A 20,200-nucleotide genomic window follows, 5' to 3' on the forward strand; every position below is an offset into this window, starting at 1 on the left:
GTTAGAGACGATTTCCTGGGACTCTTGTTTATCACAGCGACTTCCCAGCACAGGTTTTTAGCACTGATTCATCTGCTCCAGGGCAAAGCACTGTAAGAGAGGGAAGGATGCTCTGGTTGCCAGAGCACGCTGCCCTCCGGAGAGCAGCCCCAGCTGGGAGCCCAGCCAGCTCCTCAGCACGCTGCTGTTTTCCAACAAAGTGATTTTCCACTGACAAGTTGCCCATAATGTTTACAGACTCTGCTACATCATGAAGAACGTGGCTATCAACAGTTCTTCCAGGGGCAGAGCAGTGCTGCCTCTCCCTCCTCAGCCAGGCCAGAAGCAAATGAGTCCCTGCCAAGGGGAAGTAATTCCAGGACAAAAAGGATTTGCTTCATTGCCATCCCCCACCACTGAGCTGCAAACATCTGCACGATCACATCGTGTTTGTGGGGAGTGTTTAAACCTTGTCACAGAGCACAAAACAGAGCAAAGGCCACTTTTCTGCAGGGATCAGTAACAACAGAGGAGAAACATGTTTTATTTACACAAATACTTCAAAGCACATTAATTCTCAGAGTGTAGAAGCTCTGAGTGAAGCAGCCTGCAGCTGCCAGCTTAGAACAGTGGGAATGAGCAGCTAAAGTTCCTCTATGCCCCTGGAAAAGTGTTGGAATTCTGGTGTATCAACCCATTCTGATTTCCCTACTCTTTGACTCACATCTTACCTGTCAGGAGGGTTAAAAGAGGAAGCAGCTATTAGGGTTTGGCAGAATGATGTCAGCAAAAGATCAACAATCTGAAATAAAAAAAAAAACCAGGAATAAAAACCAGGAATAAACCTGGAATGAAAACCACACTGCTAATTCCTGCTTGTCAGGCTGGATATCTAGACCTGGTTTTCTGCTTTGTGTATATTATGTTTCCTGATATTAAAACAAGGAGACACACTGGTTAATGATATTCACTCCAACTTGTACAGATCCACTGGCATTAAGGATGGAAAATTAAACCCCTAACAGCCCAGGAATGATCCCAGCACACAACAAACACCTAGACAAGGCTGCTGAGGAAAGCCTTGCTCATCCCAGGACTGCTCTGCCAGAACATACCTCTAGATCTTGTCATCCAACAACTTCCAGGAGGTTAAGATACATGAATATTCTGTGCAAGGCAGGACAAGGCAGACAAAAGGGGAAGTGCATTTCCTGCTCTCCGCAGACAAAGCAGCCTTTCACAGCTACCATCCAGATGCATTTTTCCCAGCCCCATTGTTTCTCTCCCCAAGCCAGATGGTACTCACACTCCGATGGCAGGGTTCCAGCCTGGGGGCAGGAATGGAGACTGGGATTGGAGAATTCAAAGGAGCAGCTTCATTCTCATCATTGCTGTCACTCAGGACACTCCGGAGTCTGTCAGAAATCACGGCAATCTGTGCTGGCACATCTGCGGGGAGGCAACAGGGGCAGAGAGGAACCAGGACAGCAGGCATGGAACATTTGCAACCCCCCACAGCAGCAAGAAGAACAAGTGAAATGTATACTTTAACATATGAAAGGGGGCTCAGGTCACCAGGTGAGCCCAGGAGTGGGGCTGCAGAGACTGGTGTGGCACCAAGTGATCCTCGCAAAGATGGAGTCCCAAATTTCCCAAGAGGAATACATCTGACATTAAAATATATGTATTAATAGTTGGAACGATTATCAGTTCTGAAGGATTTCCAGCTTCAGGTAGCAATGGCAGTAACTCTTGCTGTGGCTTTGGCCAGCATTAGCCACACTTTATTCAGGCAGCTTTTGGAACAGTGAATGAGGGGTAGTTGTAACTTGCATCCCTCTTACCTTCCCACTGAGTCTGGTCCACAAACAGTGTCCTGAGCTCAGCCAGCTCAGCCTTCAGCTGCTCAACAGGCTCTTTGGAAAGGCTAGGCTCTGCTTTGGACTCATCTGGACAAGGAAGAGAGGAAATACATTCAGCAATCTCTGTGTGCACTTTCTGTAAAAGCAGAATTTACTTTTCCTGAAGCTCTAACAAAACCCCAAACTGTCAATCTGCCACACACACAGCTTTGTTTTTACATTCAGGGTGTGCTATTTAATTAATAATTGATGGGTTTATGCCTGGTTGCAGAGAGGAATTCAGTTTTTAAAGACAAGAGCCAAAAAAAGTTGTTTTCAGAGTTTTCTTCCTACTTCCTTTAGCTCTCCCCTCACAGAAACATTTGCTGTCCTCAAAAGACTGGAATCAGACTCGAAATGCAGAGACAGATATTACAGCATGGATACATCATCAGCTTCTCCTCAATTCAACACCATGCACTTCTCCAGATGCTACATGTTACTCTGTTCTTTTTGTTTAAAAGAAGGAATAAAAGGAAATTCCTTTAACCACTAGAAAGAGATGCCACTAGCAACTGCCTCAGCCCCCAAACCCACCCAGAGTTTGTTAGACAGGAACAACTTCTTATATGAGAGCCAGGAATAAATCACCCAGGAACAAGAACAGCAAATAACAAAGGTTGTTACTGGTTGTAAACACGCTGTAAAATAAGGTGTTAGGAGACCACTGAGTCATCTGCGTGAGAGTGAGCACTGAGAAACAGGGTTTGAGGCTGCCCAGTGCTCAATCCTGCCCTAAATCCAGGCTCTGTGCGGAGCCCAGGGACAGAGCAGGGAGTAGGGGATGGACGGGAAAAGGGAGTAGGGGCCAGGAGGGGACATGGCTCAGGCTGAGCAGGAGGCTGGCACTCAGCTCGGGCTGTGCCACTAGAGGTCAGTGGAACTCCGGGAGCCCTGCAGAGCCTGCCGGGATGCTGCGGATCCCCTGCCGGATCCCCAGCCCGGCCCGCAGGGACCTCATCCCACCCGGTTGCCAGGCCAACCTCGGCAGCCAGCCTGCTGCACATCTGCCGTGCCCGGGGACGGGCTGTCACGCCTCTCCAGCCACAGCATCTCCACAGAGCCTCAAAGGCCCCGAGCAGGAGGTGGCTACAGATTTATCTTTATAGTCAGAGTATGAATCTGTAACTTATCCCCACCACGCTCTGGGAACAATCTCTGCTCACCAGCCTGACCTTTTCATTTCATATAAAACATCTGAAGGTGTGTAAGAAACACCCACTGGCTGACAGAGACAGCAGAGCTCACTAAATACCCATTTCACTGACCCAGCAACGGGACCCAAAAATCATCGGGACCCTCCCACAAAAAAACCTATAAAACCAGGAGCTGCAATCCTTTCCCAGTCCCTCCTGTTCCCCCAGATGTCCCTAATCCTCTCTTAAAAGAGGATGCCAGGAGCTCAGACAGCACCAGTGCCATTGCACAAGGGATCAGCACAGCAGGTTCCCAGCAAAGCAGGTTTTGCCTGGGCTGAGCAGCTCAGGCTGCAAACGCTGATTCATGGAGAGGTCTCAGAGGTGGAATTCAGCCAGCTCAGGCTCAGGCATCATCTGCAGCCTCAGCACAGCACAGAGCTCCCAGGGACTGCAAAACTCCCACCTAAGCAGGGCTGGTAGAGAAAGTCATTACAGGAGTAACTATTTAACACCTCGACACAACATAAAGAACCTACAGTTATTTACTTGTGGATTAAAGACCTATCCAGCCCCAAATCTCTGAGAATTTTCAATACAGAGGGCATCAGTGGAAAAATTAACCTTTCAAACTGATCCATAAGTAAATGTATTTTTTACCTTGTAACATCTTCTCTTTCATAGCATGACAGGCTTGGAGGTATGAGGAGTACAAGTTTGAGGGAATTTTATCAGCTCTGTAATTATATAAAAAAAAGAATATATTTATTATCCTCCATAACCATACACTGCAGTTTTATTAAATAAAAGTACAAACAACAGCTCTGCTATGAAATGTAATTAGAGGGGCTCTGAAGCATAAAGAGCATCTGAAGCATTTTTTAATCATCTGACACAAGGGGCAGAGATTTCTATCCAAGGCTTTCACAGCAAGTATTGCACACACATAACACACACAAAACCAATACTATATATATTATTAATTCATGCTTTAATGCCTATTTCATATGTAGTAGGTGTCTAAGATCTCCTAAGACTGTGAGCTGTGAGATGCAGCATTCACACATGTAAAACACAAACGTGATGAGCCCAAGGTGTGACCTCTCCTTGCTGGGCAGGCACTCGGTGCTAAAACCATGTCCCACAAGGCTCCCTGGAAGTCAGCTGCTTCTCTTACAACTTTAATTTCACAAAACGATCCAGTCTTTAATTTTAGAGCCAGACTGGAATGACAAGGCAGGACCAAGCACTTCATTTGCAGGCAGTGTTGCAAACATTTTTCCTTCATGAGAGGTTACAGAGGAACTACTGGATGTAAAATAAAGCTCCTTCTGCAATGCAGATAAGCACTTTTAAACATGCATGCAGGGCAAGTTGGAGCCCTGAAAGGGGCTGTGTCCTCCTGGGGTACCATCCTGGTGTCCCTTGAGCACTAACAGAGATTTAAGTTTCATCTTCCACTCCTCCTACATCCTCTCCCAAAGAAGCTTTCACAGGGGGGCTCATATTCCTGGGGAAATTTTATATTCATCTATATCCTCCAAAATTTGCATAAGAATATACCTGGCCCAGAGCCAGAGGGACTCCTAGATAATGATTTCACAGTGGCCACAGGACTAATGACAGACCTGAAGACTACAAAGACAAGCTCCCCCATCCACAACCTGCAAGCCACAAACCTGGGCCACAAAGCCCTGCCAAGGTTGGTTGTAACCAAGGTGTCAAAGACTCTGATAATCTGATATCAAGTGTCCCGAAAAGAAAGCCCAGCAGCACAGAAAATGGCACTGGGAAGTCTCAATACCTCTTCAGAGAGTCTATAAAAGCCATGCGTGCATCTGGGGTTTTAGGGAGCTGCAACAGAGAAAGAGACAGGTCAGAGGCAAATTACCTGTGTACAAACACACAGCTCATGGGAGGAGCAAAAAAAGAGCCAAATACTCACCACACGTGGTCTGAGCAAGGCAGGAAGGAACCAGGAAGTGTAATATGGTCGCCTGAAAATACTGAGAAAATAAACAGAGCAAAGTATTAACAATGCCAAAGGTCCAAAGGGCCATCTCCTCACATCAGGAATTAATTCAGCTCCTGCAAATATGAAATATTCATGGCAACGTGAATAACCACAGACAGAGCAGGTTCAGGTTAGCAATAACTATTAATTTCTTTAATTTTGCTTTTTATTATGACAATTCTGGACTTCTCTAGCAGGGGCGCATATGCCTTTTCACTCTCTGTACAGATATCCTTATTAAGATGACTCCTGAGGAAGTGGGAAGAACTTTCCCAAACCCCCTTTGCTCACATCCTCAGTTTTTCTTGTTTCCTTATTTTGATTTGGATTCAGCTATTATTATTATTATTATTATTATAATACCTAAATCCAGGTAGAGTTGAAAAGCACACAGTACCTGGCTTCTATCACAGATGTTGGGATCTTCCTTGTATTTTCAAATATCTGAAGGGCCTTTTCAACATCACGGAGTGCCTGGCCCTGGGGCTGCCAGAGAGAACGAGAGAATAGTGTGAGATATCAAGGGTGATGATAAACTCTCCTTTTCTGTTCTGCATTTGGATTATTGTGGTTCTATTTTAGTTGCACATGCGGAATCAAGACGCACCATCTCCACTTCCAGTCCGTGCCTACAGGCAGAGGGACTGACATCCCGAGTTTCTCTTGTTTGAGCCATAACACGCCTCAAACTGCAACAAGTTCCTCAACTGACAAACAGATCAGACTTGGAAAAATTAAATTAAATCTTCACTTATGACTGTCAGTTCATCACAGGACTGGGGTTCTTGCAGTATATTCAACCACCCTGTCTCTAGCCTGTATTTAATGTACTGACTGACTATGTAAGTAAGACCTCTTAATCTGACCAAAATGCTTACTTATAGATTACCCAAAATTTATCATGAACCACAGTGTGAAGTTGCAGACTGTAGATTCCATCTCCAAATCTCCTTTAAATATTCACACTTTGGTACAGCACCACAAAGATGATGTACTCTACTGAAAAGAATCAAGATACCCACAAAATATTACTCCAGTTTTCATGAAATCTGGGAAGATCCTGTATTTATGGCCACTAACCCCTCTGGCTTAAAACTGGAGATCTGGCAGCATGCTCCAACTTGGAATGGCAGGGAAGTTGGTAACCTAAGTGCTTTTCAAAAGGAAATGGGACATGGCTGATGAGAAAACTGGGAGACAGAGCAGCAGTACCTGCACAGCCTCATCAGTGGAAGACAGGTCTTCATAGAGCCCCATGTCCTCTATGGCCACCTGTGTGAAGTTACAGAGATGCAGGTGGTCACACACAGCAGGGACTGACAGATCCAGAAGGAATTCTTCTCAAAAGAGACAATTTTCACTGACCTTGAGGTCAGACAGTCGGGTTTTAGCCAGAGTGATGTATTCCAAGAGCAGGGACCGGTATTTTGTTGGCACAAAAGGTGGGTACATTATATGGACCTGAAATAGGAAAACCACCATCAGATTTGCCATTTTTACAGGAAATCAGTGTAAAATTCTGACTAATGTTTACAGTCACTTACCTCAAATATTCCCCAAAGAAAGCATTATTGCTTGGTTTAAGATAAACCATTTTCATGGCAACTGACACATAGTTTTTCCCAACAACAGCAAACAAACAAAATCACTGAAGTGCTTAAACTTAATTCCATTAAAGGAATTCTCCCAGTCAAAAAATAAAAGAATTTTGTCCTTCCTTATTTCAAGAAGAAAAGGGTTTGAATAATGTATCAGAAGTAATGGAATTCCTATAACAACATTAATAATGATCTGAGCCAACTCAAAGGCACAAAGACGGTCACCTTGGGGCAGTTCTGGATCTGAAAACCACCTGTCAGCACTTTCTCACCTTCAGGTATGGGGCAGCTTCAAAGGGCACCAGCTCTGACAGGAACTCGAAGAGGAAGACCAGAGCTTTCTTACTGCTCCCATGGTGGCCACCAGCACTCCCAAAAGAAGCCTGAAACAGGGACGAATGACAAGAGAGCCTTTCAGCATGGAGAGAATCCTCATCCCAGTGGTGCCAAAACAGCACACAAATCCCAGACATCCCATTTCCGTCAGGGGAATCTTTCTGGAGAAAAGCCTCCAGAGAATGCTTACAGAATCCCAGAATGGTTTGGGTTGGAAGGCACCTTAAAGCCCATCTTGCTTTAACACCCTGCCACGGGCAGGGACACCTTCCATTAGACCAGGTTGCTCCAAGTCCCGTCCAGCCTGGCCTTGGACACTTCCAGGGACGGGGCAGCCACAGCTTCTCTGGGCAACCTGTGCCAGGGCCTCACCAACCTCATGGTCAGGAATTTCTTCCCAATATCCCATCTAACCCTGCCATGGCAGTGGGAAGCCACTGCCCCTTGTCCTGTCACTCCAGGCCCTTGTCCAAAGTCCCTCTCCAGCTCGACTGGAGCCCCTTTAGGCACTGGAAGGGGCTCTAAGGTCTCCCCAGAGCCTTCTCTTCCCCAGGCTGAACACCACCAGCTCTCCCAGCCTGGCTCCAGAGCAGAGGGGCTCCAGCTCTCAGAGCACAGACTCACAGAAGTCTCTACAGAAGTTTGCTGCCATGAGAACACTCAGTGTTAAACAAGACAACACCAAGATGCACCAAAGGATTGAGATTCGTGATGGAAACACAAATCTGCAGGTTTCTACACAGGTTTATCTGGGCATTCTAAGGAAAATAACCAGTCTGAGACTACACAGAACACAATCAGTTTACCTTCTGATACCTCCTGAACACTCTATCAGCCAAAGCTGAGCTTGGATTTGCAAACTCATACAAAGGAATTTCCAGGTTGAATTTACGTGGAGATTTGCATCCCTAAAATACCAACCTGTTTACAGTTAAAAGCAACAACCAATTATCTCTAAGGTCACACACAGCAATTACAGCTGCATGCAAACCTCCAGGAAACAGGAATGCTTCCTCTGCCACAACCCACCACTTATGCAATAACAACAGTGCTGGTTATCAAGATACTGAAATATATCCAAGATGATGATTATAACAGGAATTACATGTCTGCATTCCTGGGAAATAATTAAGACAGGTAAGGTGAACTTAAAAGATGAAAGGAGGGAAGACTGGGGAAAGCCAAATAAATTTATTCTTTGCAGACACAAAGGCAGTAATAAATATTCAATCATTCCTAATATCAATACAATCATTCATTACCCTTTCTCTTTTTTTCCCACCTTTCTCCTGACTATCCTATCTGGAAAAAGGCTTTCTCCATGCAGCAAAACATTCCTTATGCACAGGTTTCCTCACACAACTAAAAGAAAGCTCACCAGTCAGGCCTCATTTAGTCTTACCTTAAACCACTCAGAGTAAGGCATGAAGACAGCAGGGCCCTCCAGAGCAGCCTGACGAGCGATCAGGAATGCAGTGATCATATTTTCCATGTCATAATTCCCAAAGGCCTTTAGCAGGAGATGGCTCAGTAGATCTAGGAACATAAAACAGTAACCTCACACTTTGCTTTTGACAATGGTGCTGTAATTTTCTACAGTAAATGAAGACAAATGTCTGTGATAAAACATAAGGCAGGACGTGTATTGCAGTCTGGGGAACCTTTGGGATCTGATTTAATTTTTTCATGCACTTTCAACAGTCAAACACTCTTAAGATTCCCTGCAGAAATTGCAGGGAGTCCAGCACTGGGATAATCAGTAAGGAACTCTCACAAACAAGCTCTGCTAGTAAAGGTGAGCTAGAACTAAGCTTCAGTAATCACTACACCAATTAATAATGAAAGTAGCTATCAAATAACCATTGGAGCTGTACACAAAGTTTGAGAAGTGGCAGACATGAGGCCTGGCATTCTTATCACTGCTGACATGGAATGTCTGAGTGGAAAAGCAGATGTTCTGCTGTTCTTTTCCATGCAGGAATCCCAGACAGAACCCATGGATGTCTGTTCTGCTCCTCATCCGAGCAGCACAGGCACTCCTTAGCTTGGCAGTGCCCACATACCCTTGAAGAGCTGCTCAGCTTCGGCCTGACACACCACCAGTGTGGAAACACAGGACAGGACGTGCTGCCAGTTCACCTCATGGGTCTCCAGGATTTGCTGCAGCTGGGAGATGGATTCCTTTGCACTGAATGCCACCAACAGCTGGAAGAGTGATGGCAGTTCCTGTTAGCTGGGACACATAGTCACACAAAAGAGGGAGACACAGACAAGACTGACTTTTCTGTGTAAGAAAAGGTGGCACAGGCAAGTGGCTTTACTGGGACTTTCTCAAGCTATCCTGCAGCTTTTGCATCAGCCTCCCAGGCGCAGAGATCAGCCTGGCTTGGAACCAGCACTGGCTACAATAAGCAGTAATATTCCAATTCTCTCAGAACTCATGTAATGTTCTGTAACAGTGACAATTCACATCTCCAATCAGCATCTTCATTCTCATTAAGAGCTTTGCATAAACAAAAATCCCTGTAGTTCTTTGCCTTCATGCTTCCTCCTGCCTACAGTTTCTGGCAGCTGGTTTGGATTCTGGGACTGGAACGCTGCACTGATTTTCAACAATCTCATTTCAGGTATTTCAGTGAATATAAACCCAACATAATAAAGTTCTCTTTGTGACACCAAGCAGACGTACTTTTCGATACAGGGTAGTGAGCAGGGAAGAAGTTCTGGTAAAGCTCCACTCTTTCTGCATCTGGATGGCATCAGACACTACACCCAGAAAAAGAAAACTTCAGCAACAGGTTTTAAAACACACTCAAAATGCAATAGGTTTCCCTTTGGCAGCCAAACACATTAAAAACTGCCCACTCTCTCTCCCATTTGTTTTTGGAACACAGACCATGGCACGAGGACTGTGCCATTCCACTATGGCACTGCCACCCCAGAGCTGTTTTCGTGACCACACACGCGTAGGCTGACATGGCACATGCACAGAGAATCAGCAAGGAATCAGCTTTTCCCTCATTAACCTCTCTCATCTGGAAGCCAGCAATGACACAGCTCTCCCACACAGCAGGCAAGCAGCTCCAGATCACAGCTCACAGGGATTTTATCGGAGATTTTATAGCTCAGACATACTTCTTCCTAAAAACATCAAGCTTCACAGTTACTGATCAGGGATTAGAACCTTCCTGCCTTACTCCCTCATTCACCAAAACACTCATGTCTTGTGTGTAAACCCAGCACGTGGGGCTATCCTGGTTCATACCCAAGCTCTGTCTGCAGCACCCCGTCTCCCACTGAGCTTCTCCTTTGCCCAAAACTGTTCCCAGAAGCCAGAGCTCTCTCATGGCTGCTATTAGATATTATTCCAAATATCTGTGCACAAGCCCTTGGCTGAAGCTCTGTTTGAATTTTTCTCCTGATCTATGACCCTCTAAAAGCCCAGATGACTTTTTTTGTCTGATCTGGCACTCTGATTATATGGACTCTGAGAAGAAGCTGGGGAGCCAGCCAGCTTTTCTGGCTCTGGGTCCTCCAGGCTGGACCCCACACAGCAAGGCCTGGGTGGGATGGAGCTCCAGACACACCTGGAGACACCTCTCCCCACCCACTCCTACCTTTCAGCACTGGGTTGTAGGTGAGAACCTCGGTCAGGGTGTGTCTGAAGAACTGCCGCATGGAATCCGGGTGAGCCACACTTCCATAAACTGACACATTGAACACATTCAGCCTGCAAAGGACAAGGAAATACCAGAAACAATGTCAGGAAGTATGATCAGCCAGGTACTGATTAAATAGCATCAACCAGGTACTGATTAAATATGACCTATGAGTTGCTGATTAAATATGATCAACCAGGTGCTGCTTAGGGTGAATGACTTATATTTATTCTACATCCACCTTCTCAAATTGCCACAAATATATACTTTTTGTATGTATTTTTTCTTACAAAAGTGTAATGGCTACTCAACACTATGTAGACATCAGATTTACAAATCTGAGTCTAATGTATCTCCCAGCACAGGACTGAAGGTGACATGTACAAAGCAGTTAAACAAAACAGGCCTGGAAGCAGGAACTGGAGGTGATGGCACCTTCCAGGAGCAGTGAGAACACTTGCTGGAGAATTTTCTGCATGCCAAGAGGGGGCTCCAAGGTTGGTTACAGCCGTGCCAGAACCCCCTTTCCAACCTGGCCCTTATCTTTTCACAAGCACTTTCATCTGCACATATTTTATCAGAGAAGAATACCAAAGACAAGTAGCACTGGGAGGGGTGGGGTATGTGTAAACAAGTAAAAACCAGCCCAACCATTCTCCCTACTTCAGTAACAAGAGTAACAGTGAATAAAAACCTACTCCTGACACTATTTGGAGCATTTCTTACCAGAACCTCACAGCTTGCAATGTGGAAACATCTTTCTCCTTCTCTTTACCAACAGCATCGAGCACCCCTGTTCCCCAAAATGCACAAAAACACAATGAGAAATAGAAATGGAAGGAACTGTGACAGTAAACACCACACAGGAACTAATAGGAATGAGCAATTTGTGCACCTTTTCAAAGGTGACCCTGTTAGGGAAATGTGCAGAAGCCATTTAGCAGTGTTAAATTCTCACCAAAATCTTTCCAAAGTGACCCAGAGACTCAGAAATTATTACCACTGACCTTGAACCAATTTAAAACATTCCCCAGAACATGCTAATAATGAAGCCGTCTAAAAATGCACATAAATCTAAAAAATGCACATAATTTCCAAACCCAAACCTAACAATGTGAGTGTGAGCGCTGTGAAGCTGCAGGAAAGGGAAGCCTGTCTGGAGGCAGGGATTTGCACAAGCTGAATTAACCAGCCTGGGAACCCAGGTCCAAACAAAGAGCAGGCTGGGGGAGGGCCACACGTTTGTAATGTTGCATTTGCTGAACAGAAATTCCTTTAAAAGCCAGATCTGCCCCAAAATGACTGGTGGAGATCAAACAGGTTGGCAGCTTGCGCAGCACCGTTGTCTTGACGATCAGCCCACACCACTCAGAGCCCACAGACTGGGAGACCCTTTGCTTTGCAGCCTGCTGCAGCAGCACTTCTGCTCCTTGTGCCATCCTGCCTTGAAAACTCTCCTCGTTGAGCAGCTAAAGGAGCCTGGTTTGTTTATAAAAATAATTGAGAGAAGAGAAAAACCCTTAAAAGACAATTTACTGAGCAGAGGCAGAGAACCAGACGTGCCTCACATGCCATTACAGCCCTGGGAGGTAACACTCTCCTCTCCTGCTGAGGAATACTTTAAGGTTAAGTAGAGGAGAATAAAGAAAAGGAGATAAACTCAGCTTATCTTCAGGCACAGCAATGCAACACAGTCAGATCATCACTGTGAAGCACAGCCCTCCCATACTACTCCAGCCTGTCCTTCTCCTCCTCTGAAGGTCTTCAGTAACAGGGAATGCTTCTACATAAAAAATCCCAATGTTCTCCAAAGATTAATGAAGCAAAACCCCTCAAAGGTGACCCAAAAGTATACACTAATATAATATCTTGCATAAAACTCAGGTAATACATTTTGCAGGCACACAGGCTGCGAGTGTGGCAGTGCAGGCTGCGCAAATGAGAAGGTCAAATGAAGAGCAGGATGCAGCCTCCTGTCTGCCTGCCAACAGTCTGCTCCTCCTCCTCCAAAATCCCTGCTCCTCTGTTGAGAAGGGTTGGTTTTCAACTGTTAAGGGGCCACCTGAGATAGGATTCATACGTATTAAATAATAAAGCACTTCTCTTGCAGCTTTCCCATTTTAGAAGCACTCACAAGGTCTGTGAGGATTCTCTGTGTACAGACAGCTCTCCCTGAGAGACCTGGAGCAAGGGATGGAGCTGGCAGTGCCCACAGGGAATGGCACAGGATGGAGGGGACAGTCCTAGCGGTGTGTACTGGGTTTGGGTCACCTTCCAGCAGAGGAAAAGCAGCAGTCTCTGCAGCAGCACTGAGCAGGAAACGTGCCAGCAAGGAAAGTGGTGGAGCACTGTCACCAAGGAGACAGGGGAGTGACAGCAGCCATGCAGTCAGGTGACATTACCAGGGGTGTGAGGGGTGTAAGGAAGGTGACAACAGCAGGTACAGCATCTCCCCGTGAAGATCAGCTGTGACACATGACAAAAATAACCCCCATGTGTGTTTAGTCTTCCTGCATCAGGATTTGCATGTAAATCAGGCGCTGCTACGCTTGAGCCCGCAGCAGTCAGGGTAGTTCAGGCCAAGGTAGGCACATTGTCAGTTCATGAAGGCTGTTTAAAGACTACACACCAACATTAGATGTCTTTGCTCAGCATAAAAAAATAGGTTCTGCAAAAGATTAGTCTGAAGCCCAAACGGTGAGTCAGCAAAATCACTTATAATATTGTGAATTCAAAGTTTAATTCACTAAGCAGAAAAAAATAAATCTAAGCAGCAAACCGATCCTGGTCTAACCCCTGTGTTCCACCTGCTTCCAAGCAAATCAGTTAAAAATCAGGAAATCAGGTCAGGTATCTATCTGATGTCACAGCTGAGAGCATCAAAACAAAGTGGCATAAAAGGCAAGAAATTATCTGCAGTGTCTGGAGACACTTTAAAAAGCAAAGGGAAAAGCAGAGGCAAATAAAATCAGTGGCATAAATATTATGCACAACAGCACAGGCAAAGCAGCCAGGCAAAGGATTTCTCCTTAGGGATTTAGCAGTGAACAAGGAACAGAAGTCTTAGAAACAGCAGTGGCTGCATAAAGCCAGGATCACAGCAATACTTACATGCCAGCATTCTCTGCAAGACAGCATGGCAGATCTGTTCAAAATCAACAAATCGAGGCATTTAGAGTTTCAAAGAGCTGCAGTTCTATGCAGAAAAGGTAAATTGACTCCAAGAAAGAGTTTTATCCCTCTTAAAGCTTCACTTTATCCTCAGGCTCTGCAGTAGAACAGGTAAAATAGACAGAGGGGCAGCATTCCCCATTCTTACCAGCATTCCATGCCTCACATTCAAATGGAAAAAACAGAGCAATCAAGGTGAAAGGAAGTTTAAAAAGCCCTTGCTGTGCCACCTTGGAGCAGTGCTCCATACAAACAGCCTCTGTTCTGGCTTCACCATTTGCCCCACTCCAGCATCCAGACCACCACCCTTTCCTTGCTGCTCCAAGCTCTGATTTATTTCCACTCAGCAAGACCCAGAGGTTTATAATGGAATTACTTTTTAAAAGCACTGTTTGTAACCAGGTTTATTTTGTTCTTACATAAGGAACCTTCTGGAATTCCACCTTCCTTCCCAGCTCCGAAGCTTGCTCAAAGCCATTCTGAAGGAACACGATGGCAAAGTCTGCAAACCAAGAAAGAATTGGTGTTTCAGCAGCCCCCTTGCACACAGATCACCTGCTCTTTCCCCTCCCACCTGTCCAAACAGTGTCTGAAAAGCCTCGCTCACCACTTAGCAGGAACAATTTATTGTCTTGGAGTAAAATTACTCCCAGGAAAAAGGATCCAGAAATTAAAGGATTGTAAAGACTAAAGAATTCACAGGTGACCACTGCAGAACTCAGAGGGGCTGGAGGGGATTTTTTCCTAAATAAAATTAGAAAATAAATAATAGGAAATGACAGAGGGAGAATGGAACTCTCAAATATTTGTGGTCCAAAATCTCTCTGACACTTTGCATGTGTCATACAGTGTATCAGCCCTTGCCACACACACTTCCCAAATACATTTTCTTGTGTTACTGTAACTCCAAGGGATGGAAAAATTCAAACCAATCATTTTTTTAAGGGGAAAAAATTGCTAAATTTGCCAAATGTATAAAAAATATATTCCGCTCACTGACACAAGGTAAGAAAACACAAAGTGAGGCTTGTGTTTTTACACCTCCAAGGTCTTGCCCCGTGCACAGATGAGGGACTTGCCTGAGAGAAGGTGCTGTGCCAGCTCCGTGTCCCCAGATGGGACATTCCCAGCCTGCTGGCAGATCCCACAGAGGCCACTACACAGCCACTCCACCACTGCAGGGCCTGCTGGACTCCTGGAACACACAAAAACACCTTCAGTTCAGTCCCTCCTGCTTCCTTGTTATCTCCACCACCATCCTCTGGGCTCGGGGAAGAGCCACTCGTGCACTCTGCCCTAAATGTGGCATTTCATTTATTTAATTTGGACCAGCACATTTGCTTTACAAACAGTTGCTTTTTATATTATTTGCTTTATAAAAAGATTCTACAACACACACACACACAAAGGCAAAAATGCAAGTTAAATTGTGCATCTAGGTATTTCCTTATGTCTGATATGAAAGTGTTTCCACTGAGAAAGCTCTGCTAGAAGAACTTCAGTTCCAATTTCTAAGATACTTGGATTAAAATGCTTTAAAAAAGGAATTCAGGTCTTAATCTATGTCTTTGGTTCCCTTAAGAGTGAAGCACAGTGGGCACTGAAGGCTTTCATCATGAACGAGTAAACCAGTATCAAAAGTCTAAAAGATTATTGCAATGTTTCTTTGACACCATAAGGAAACAACTTAAACTTCACAAAGGATAATTCTGTATATACTGTTTATATACATATATACACACTCTTTTTAGCTCTGTACCATGGAATCACGGAATGGTTTGGGTTGGAAGAGACCTGAGAGACCATCCAATTCCACCCCCTGCCAGGAACACCTTCCACTAGACCAGTTTGCTCCAAGCCCCATCCAACCTGGCCTGTAACACTTGGGGGGGGGAAACAGGAAATTAAAAATAAAATTCTTAGACTAACTACTCTCTGAAGATTAACTCTGCCAGATCAGAAATATAAGGTTTTGTGAAGATGGAAGTACCCAAATTCTGTAGAGCAAGACTTCTTCTCAAGTCCAGCAGCTCATTTGGGGGACATCAACAAGGCACTGCATCTAAACTGGGCTAATCATCCCAGAGTAACCTCTCAAACCCACAGTAACTTCTTAATCCTGCTAATCTGATCCCTTGCCAGCACTTGACTATATCCTGGGTCCAGAATACTCATGACTAATCCCTGATTATATTTCAATAGGCTTTAAGAGATTAAATACATCTGCAAAGCCACAAAGCTCTGCTCACCTCTCCAGCAGATCTGCCAGTCCAGCGATGTCACTGCTGTGCAGGTGCCACACGACTTCCAGCATTGGAGGTTCCTAAAGAGATGTTACCATTAGGTCACAGGTTACATTTAGCTGATGCAAGTGATATATAAAAAATAAAGCTGAATTCTGTTTATTCAAACTATCCAGAAGTTGCTAAAATTTAAACCTGATACCCCAGGAAATGCCCAATGAGGAAAGATTACATTTGCTTTTCCCTTCCTACAGATTTTGGATGGTTTACAGTTGTAGATGCATCAGTTTAAATTTTCATGGACAAGTAATTTATATATCCATATTTTTCCTGCAGAATAATGCAGATTCTGCACATTCAAAGGAGTAGTAGATATTCCACGAAACAGGTAACAGTGCTGAGTTTCAGGTCTTGTTAATTCAGATCCAGATCCAGATTACAGAATTGTCTTTTAGTGTATTAACTATTTATTAGTCTCTATGGAACGAGTTTGCTGCTCTCAAATCTATATCCCAATATAGACTGGGATTGTAGGAGACTACACGAAGCAACACTGAAATCATCCAGGCAGAGAGGCCAATGGACCAAGGGGAAAAATGAACCTTTGTCAAAAATCTGCACCAGACATCGCTCCCATGTGGATCAAATTGCTGCCCTGCAACATCCCTTCCAGCTCCTGCCTGGGACAGCATGTCCAAGAGAGTCCTGAGCCAGCAAAACACCACTGCAGGGTGCACCTGGCAGGGAAAAGGTGCAGCAGCAGCTTCTACTCATTCCAGATAGAACCCAAACCTTCCCACCTTGGGAAGGAAGAGGCATTTGGGAACCTTGGGCACAGGGGAAAAGCCAAAGCCCTGGGAGCTTTCTGCAGCCACCAGCAGCTACCTCATACTCTGACCCCAAACTCGCCCACATACTTTGTCTTCACAACCTAATTCTTACTGTAACATCCTCAGTTACAGGGCAGCACTTATCTACCACTTATCCCATGTCTGCCCCGGGACCAGAAGATCTTAATCAGCCTACGAAACACACAGAGTCTATTTTCAGCCCAGGAGCAGATATGTGAGACCAGAGCACGGCCCTTTATCCAAGCAGATCAGCCTCTTCCTCCTTTCCCATCAGAACAGCAATGAATCAGAACTGCCCTACTCACAAAAAGCCCTGAACTCCCCTCACAACTTCACAAAACAAACCCAAATGAAATCAAGACATCCCATTTGTGAGGAAACACAACCTGTTATCTGCTATCTCTTTCTCTGTGACCTCACTTTGTCTTATCAACATTCCCAGATAAGCTGGGTGGAGAACCAGGACTGCAAAGACAGAAGGACTATTGTTGGAAAAGCACGTGAAGGACTTTGGGACTGGGTCACCCCACAGCCAGCTGGGAGCTTCTGCACTGGACCTGGAGAGCTCCCCATACCAGCATTTGATCACCAAGGTGCTTCCAACACTCCTTTGAGGCAGTTTCTAATAACTCACCTAATGCCAAACCTCAACTGAGTCCTGTGAAAAAGCAGAGACAAGGAATTTCCCACTGAACTTGCTTTAAAATAAACAAAACAACAAAACCACCTAACATTTATAATTCATATCACACTTCTGGCAGGTCAGGAAGACCACAGTCATTCTATGGAATTCAGGGACGTCACATCCCACAGATAAAATCTCATGGTCTATAATGCCACACTGTTTCTCCTTGAGTGATTACCTTCATTTTCCACATTTCTTGGCAGAAGAGGGAGCGACAGAACACATTGTTTGCCAGCAAATCCTTCACCGTTTGAAGCAAGGAAGACAACCTCTTCTGGCATCACACCGGAAATGAAGCAGAAATAATTCCTTTTGTGAATAACGCGTTCTTAGAAAAATAATTTGTTGCTTTCCCTGATTGTTGCTTTTTAAAGGGTTAAATGGTGGAGAGAATTCACAGAAAAGGCCCAAACTTCTTACACATCTTGCACTTCTGCGAGCGAATCAGACACATCAGTGAATAATTGTCCACTCGGGCCCTCCGTGTTTGGGGGCTTTATCAGAGCAGATAAACTGGGCTTAAAGTCAAACCTAACATTGCTGTTCTCTAGATAAATTAAATTTAACCCTTCCCCCTTACTCTCTGGTCCAAGCTCAGCAGTGGCACTGGAGAGGGGCTGGCAGGAGCCTGGCAGATCCGCTCTATGTTGGTAACGGCGGTTTTGGCTGCCAAGGTTGCTGTGGGCACGTCCAGTTTGGAGGCCTGTTCCTGCAGAACAGACACTGAACAAAACAACAAAGCAGAAAGCTGTCAACACGGGAGGAAAAAGGGTTTGAAAACCTGGCTATGAATCATGGAATGGTTTGGGTCAGAAGGGACCTTAAAGCTCATGTCATCCCACCCCATGCCATGGGCAGGAACACCTTCTACTAAACCAGATTGCTTCAAGCCCCATCCAACCTGGCTTTGGACACTTCCAAGACAGAATCCCACAGCTCAAACCCCTTTCAGCACAAATGTCATCCATTGTACAGGGTAAATAATTTTTATTTCCATGTATGATTCCTTTACTATACATAAAACAGGGGAAGAACAGCCACAGAGATGGAATGTCCCTGAGAAGCAGATTTTTGTGTTTTAGCCTTGTAATACTTTCAAATAACAAAAGCATTCAAGGACTGACACCTTGCCAGGGGTGTCATCAGCAGGTAAGTAAGAAAAAGACCAGAACAATGAAAATAAAGTAAAAGTGGTGTTGCATTTAACAGGCAAACATTCAGTATGGGAGGAATTCTTCCTCACTGTATCCCCAGTAGATACTCACCTATAAATGACTCTGATGATACTCCCAGCTGCTCTGTGCCATCCTGCACACTTGGCTTGGCTGAATCTCCCACCTGGAAGCAAAAAAACCCCTTAGATGTCTGTTACACACATTTACAAACCTATTCCCTCTAAAGCTCTGGCACTGCTGGAGCAACTGAAGTGAAATTAGCACTGACTTCCCCCATGAGAATGAAATACCACAGATTTCAGGGCACCTTGCAAGAGATATATGTATAGTTATTGTCATTTCGTGCAGAAAAAAGGAGACACAGGTCAGAGTTCCTCACCCCCCAGCATCCAAGAGCTCAGCAGCAGTGCCAGGAGCAGAATTTTTGTAATTCCCATCTTTGAAGTCCTTTCCGTGAAGCCATATGGCCATAAATATTTGATGAAACATGTCCAAATGTTGGATCCTTTTCTAGTGAAATCTCCCCTTTATTTTTATAAAGGCAAATACTCTGTAGAGAAAGAAAGATCCTGAAGTATGGGAGGTATTTGCAGAGTCTGTTGCAGCTGTAAAATCAAAACTGTGTGAGGAGAGGAAGAATGCGGCCAAATCAGAAGGTTGGGTCAAGTCTAGGTTGTCATGAAGACAGTCAGGGTAGTCAGAAATGGTTGATAATTCAGAGAAACCCCAAGTCTCTCCTGAATTTTTCCCCTAGATTCACAAGAAGCCAGTTCTGACTCCAAGAAAAACATGCTGGATTTCTCTTTGTCCCTAATCCAAACCACGCTTAAGTATTTTCTGTCTGTAAGTGCAAAACATAAAGGAAAAAGAAAATAATCTCATTTTGGCAACACAGACCTCCAAACTTCAGCTTACTCCTACAGTGTTGGTTTTTCTTTCCATGTGTCATGAAAACTGTGTTCCTGGGACATTCACTGCACAGCTGGTGGAACCCACCTCCAGTTGGGATCTCCCACCATCCCAGCTGGACCATGACCCCCCTGAACCATCCGGCTCCTACCTCCAGGAGGAGGTCAGTCAGGTTCTGGTGGTGATCCAGCAGCCTCAGAGCTGCTTCCTGGAGCTCTGATCCGCTCCCAAAGGAGCTTTTCCGCTTCCTGGCTCTCCCTGCTGAGAAGTTTGGGTTTGTTTTATGACCACAGCTTGTTCCCACAGCCCCCAAGGACACCTTCTGTTCCCTGCTGCTGGGGTATGAGGGCAGAGGGGGGATGTACGAGGGCAGAGAGAGGGGCCTGTATGAAGGCAGATGGAGTGCATGAGGACAGCCGGGTGTATGACAGCAAAGGGTTATGAGGAAGGCAGAGGGGAGCGTATGGAGTGCGGCAGGAGGGCAGGGAGATCTGTACGAGGAGACCAGAGGTGGGTGTTAGAGGTGGGCAGAAGGGGGGGGTT

At 45.1% G+C, this 20,200-nt stretch overlaps 1 protein-coding gene across 1 annotated transcript in view; it reads right to left on the bottom strand.

Moving 5' to 3' along the window:
* FANCA (FA complementation group A) overlaps positions 1 to 20,200 on the bottom strand; it is a 37,279-nt gene that overhangs the window by 12,764 nt on the left and 4,315 nt on the right. The window contains exons 2-24 of the mRNA XM_029965538.1: positions 19,809 to 20,040; positions 18,839 to 18,911; positions 18,154 to 18,296; positions 17,752 to 17,847; positions 16,044 to 16,117; positions 14,874 to 14,989; positions 14,214 to 14,296; positions 13,735 to 13,768; positions 11,350 to 11,416; positions 10,582 to 10,694; positions 9,654 to 9,730; positions 9,028 to 9,169; positions 8,367 to 8,500; positions 6,901 to 7,011; positions 6,396 to 6,491; positions 6,243 to 6,302; positions 5,428 to 5,516; positions 4,962 to 5,022; positions 4,821 to 4,870; positions 3,677 to 3,753; positions 1,824 to 1,928; positions 1,286 to 1,428; positions 711 to 781 (exon numbers count right to left, since the gene is read on the bottom strand). Of these exons, the coding sequence (XP_029821398.1) occupies positions 711 to 781; positions 1,286 to 1,428; positions 1,824 to 1,928; positions 3,677 to 3,753; positions 4,821 to 4,870; positions 4,962 to 5,022; positions 5,428 to 5,516; positions 6,243 to 6,302; positions 6,396 to 6,491; positions 6,901 to 7,011; positions 8,367 to 8,500; positions 9,028 to 9,169; positions 9,654 to 9,730; positions 10,582 to 10,694; positions 11,350 to 11,416; positions 13,735 to 13,768; positions 14,214 to 14,296; positions 14,874 to 14,989; positions 16,044 to 16,117; positions 17,752 to 17,847; positions 18,154 to 18,296; positions 18,839 to 18,911; positions 19,809 to 20,040 (2,247 nt within the window). The remainder of the gene's footprint in view (positions 1 to 710; positions 782 to 1,285; positions 1,429 to 1,823; positions 1,929 to 3,676; positions 3,754 to 4,820; positions 4,871 to 4,961; positions 5,023 to 5,427; positions 5,517 to 6,242; positions 6,303 to 6,395; positions 6,492 to 6,900; positions 7,012 to 8,366; positions 8,501 to 9,027; positions 9,170 to 9,653; positions 9,731 to 10,581; positions 10,695 to 11,349; positions 11,417 to 13,734; positions 13,769 to 14,213; positions 14,297 to 14,873; positions 14,990 to 16,043; positions 16,118 to 17,751; positions 17,848 to 18,153; positions 18,297 to 18,838; positions 18,912 to 19,808; positions 20,041 to 20,200) is intronic.

This window comes from Manacus vitellinus, unplaced genomic scaffold (assembly GCF_001715985.3).
Source record: "Manacus vitellinus isolate BGI_N305 unplaced genomic scaffold, ASM171598v3 scaffold_10_pilon, whole genome shotgun sequence".
Taxonomy (NCBI): domain Eukaryota; kingdom Metazoa; phylum Chordata; class Aves; order Passeriformes; family Pipridae; genus Manacus; species Manacus vitellinus.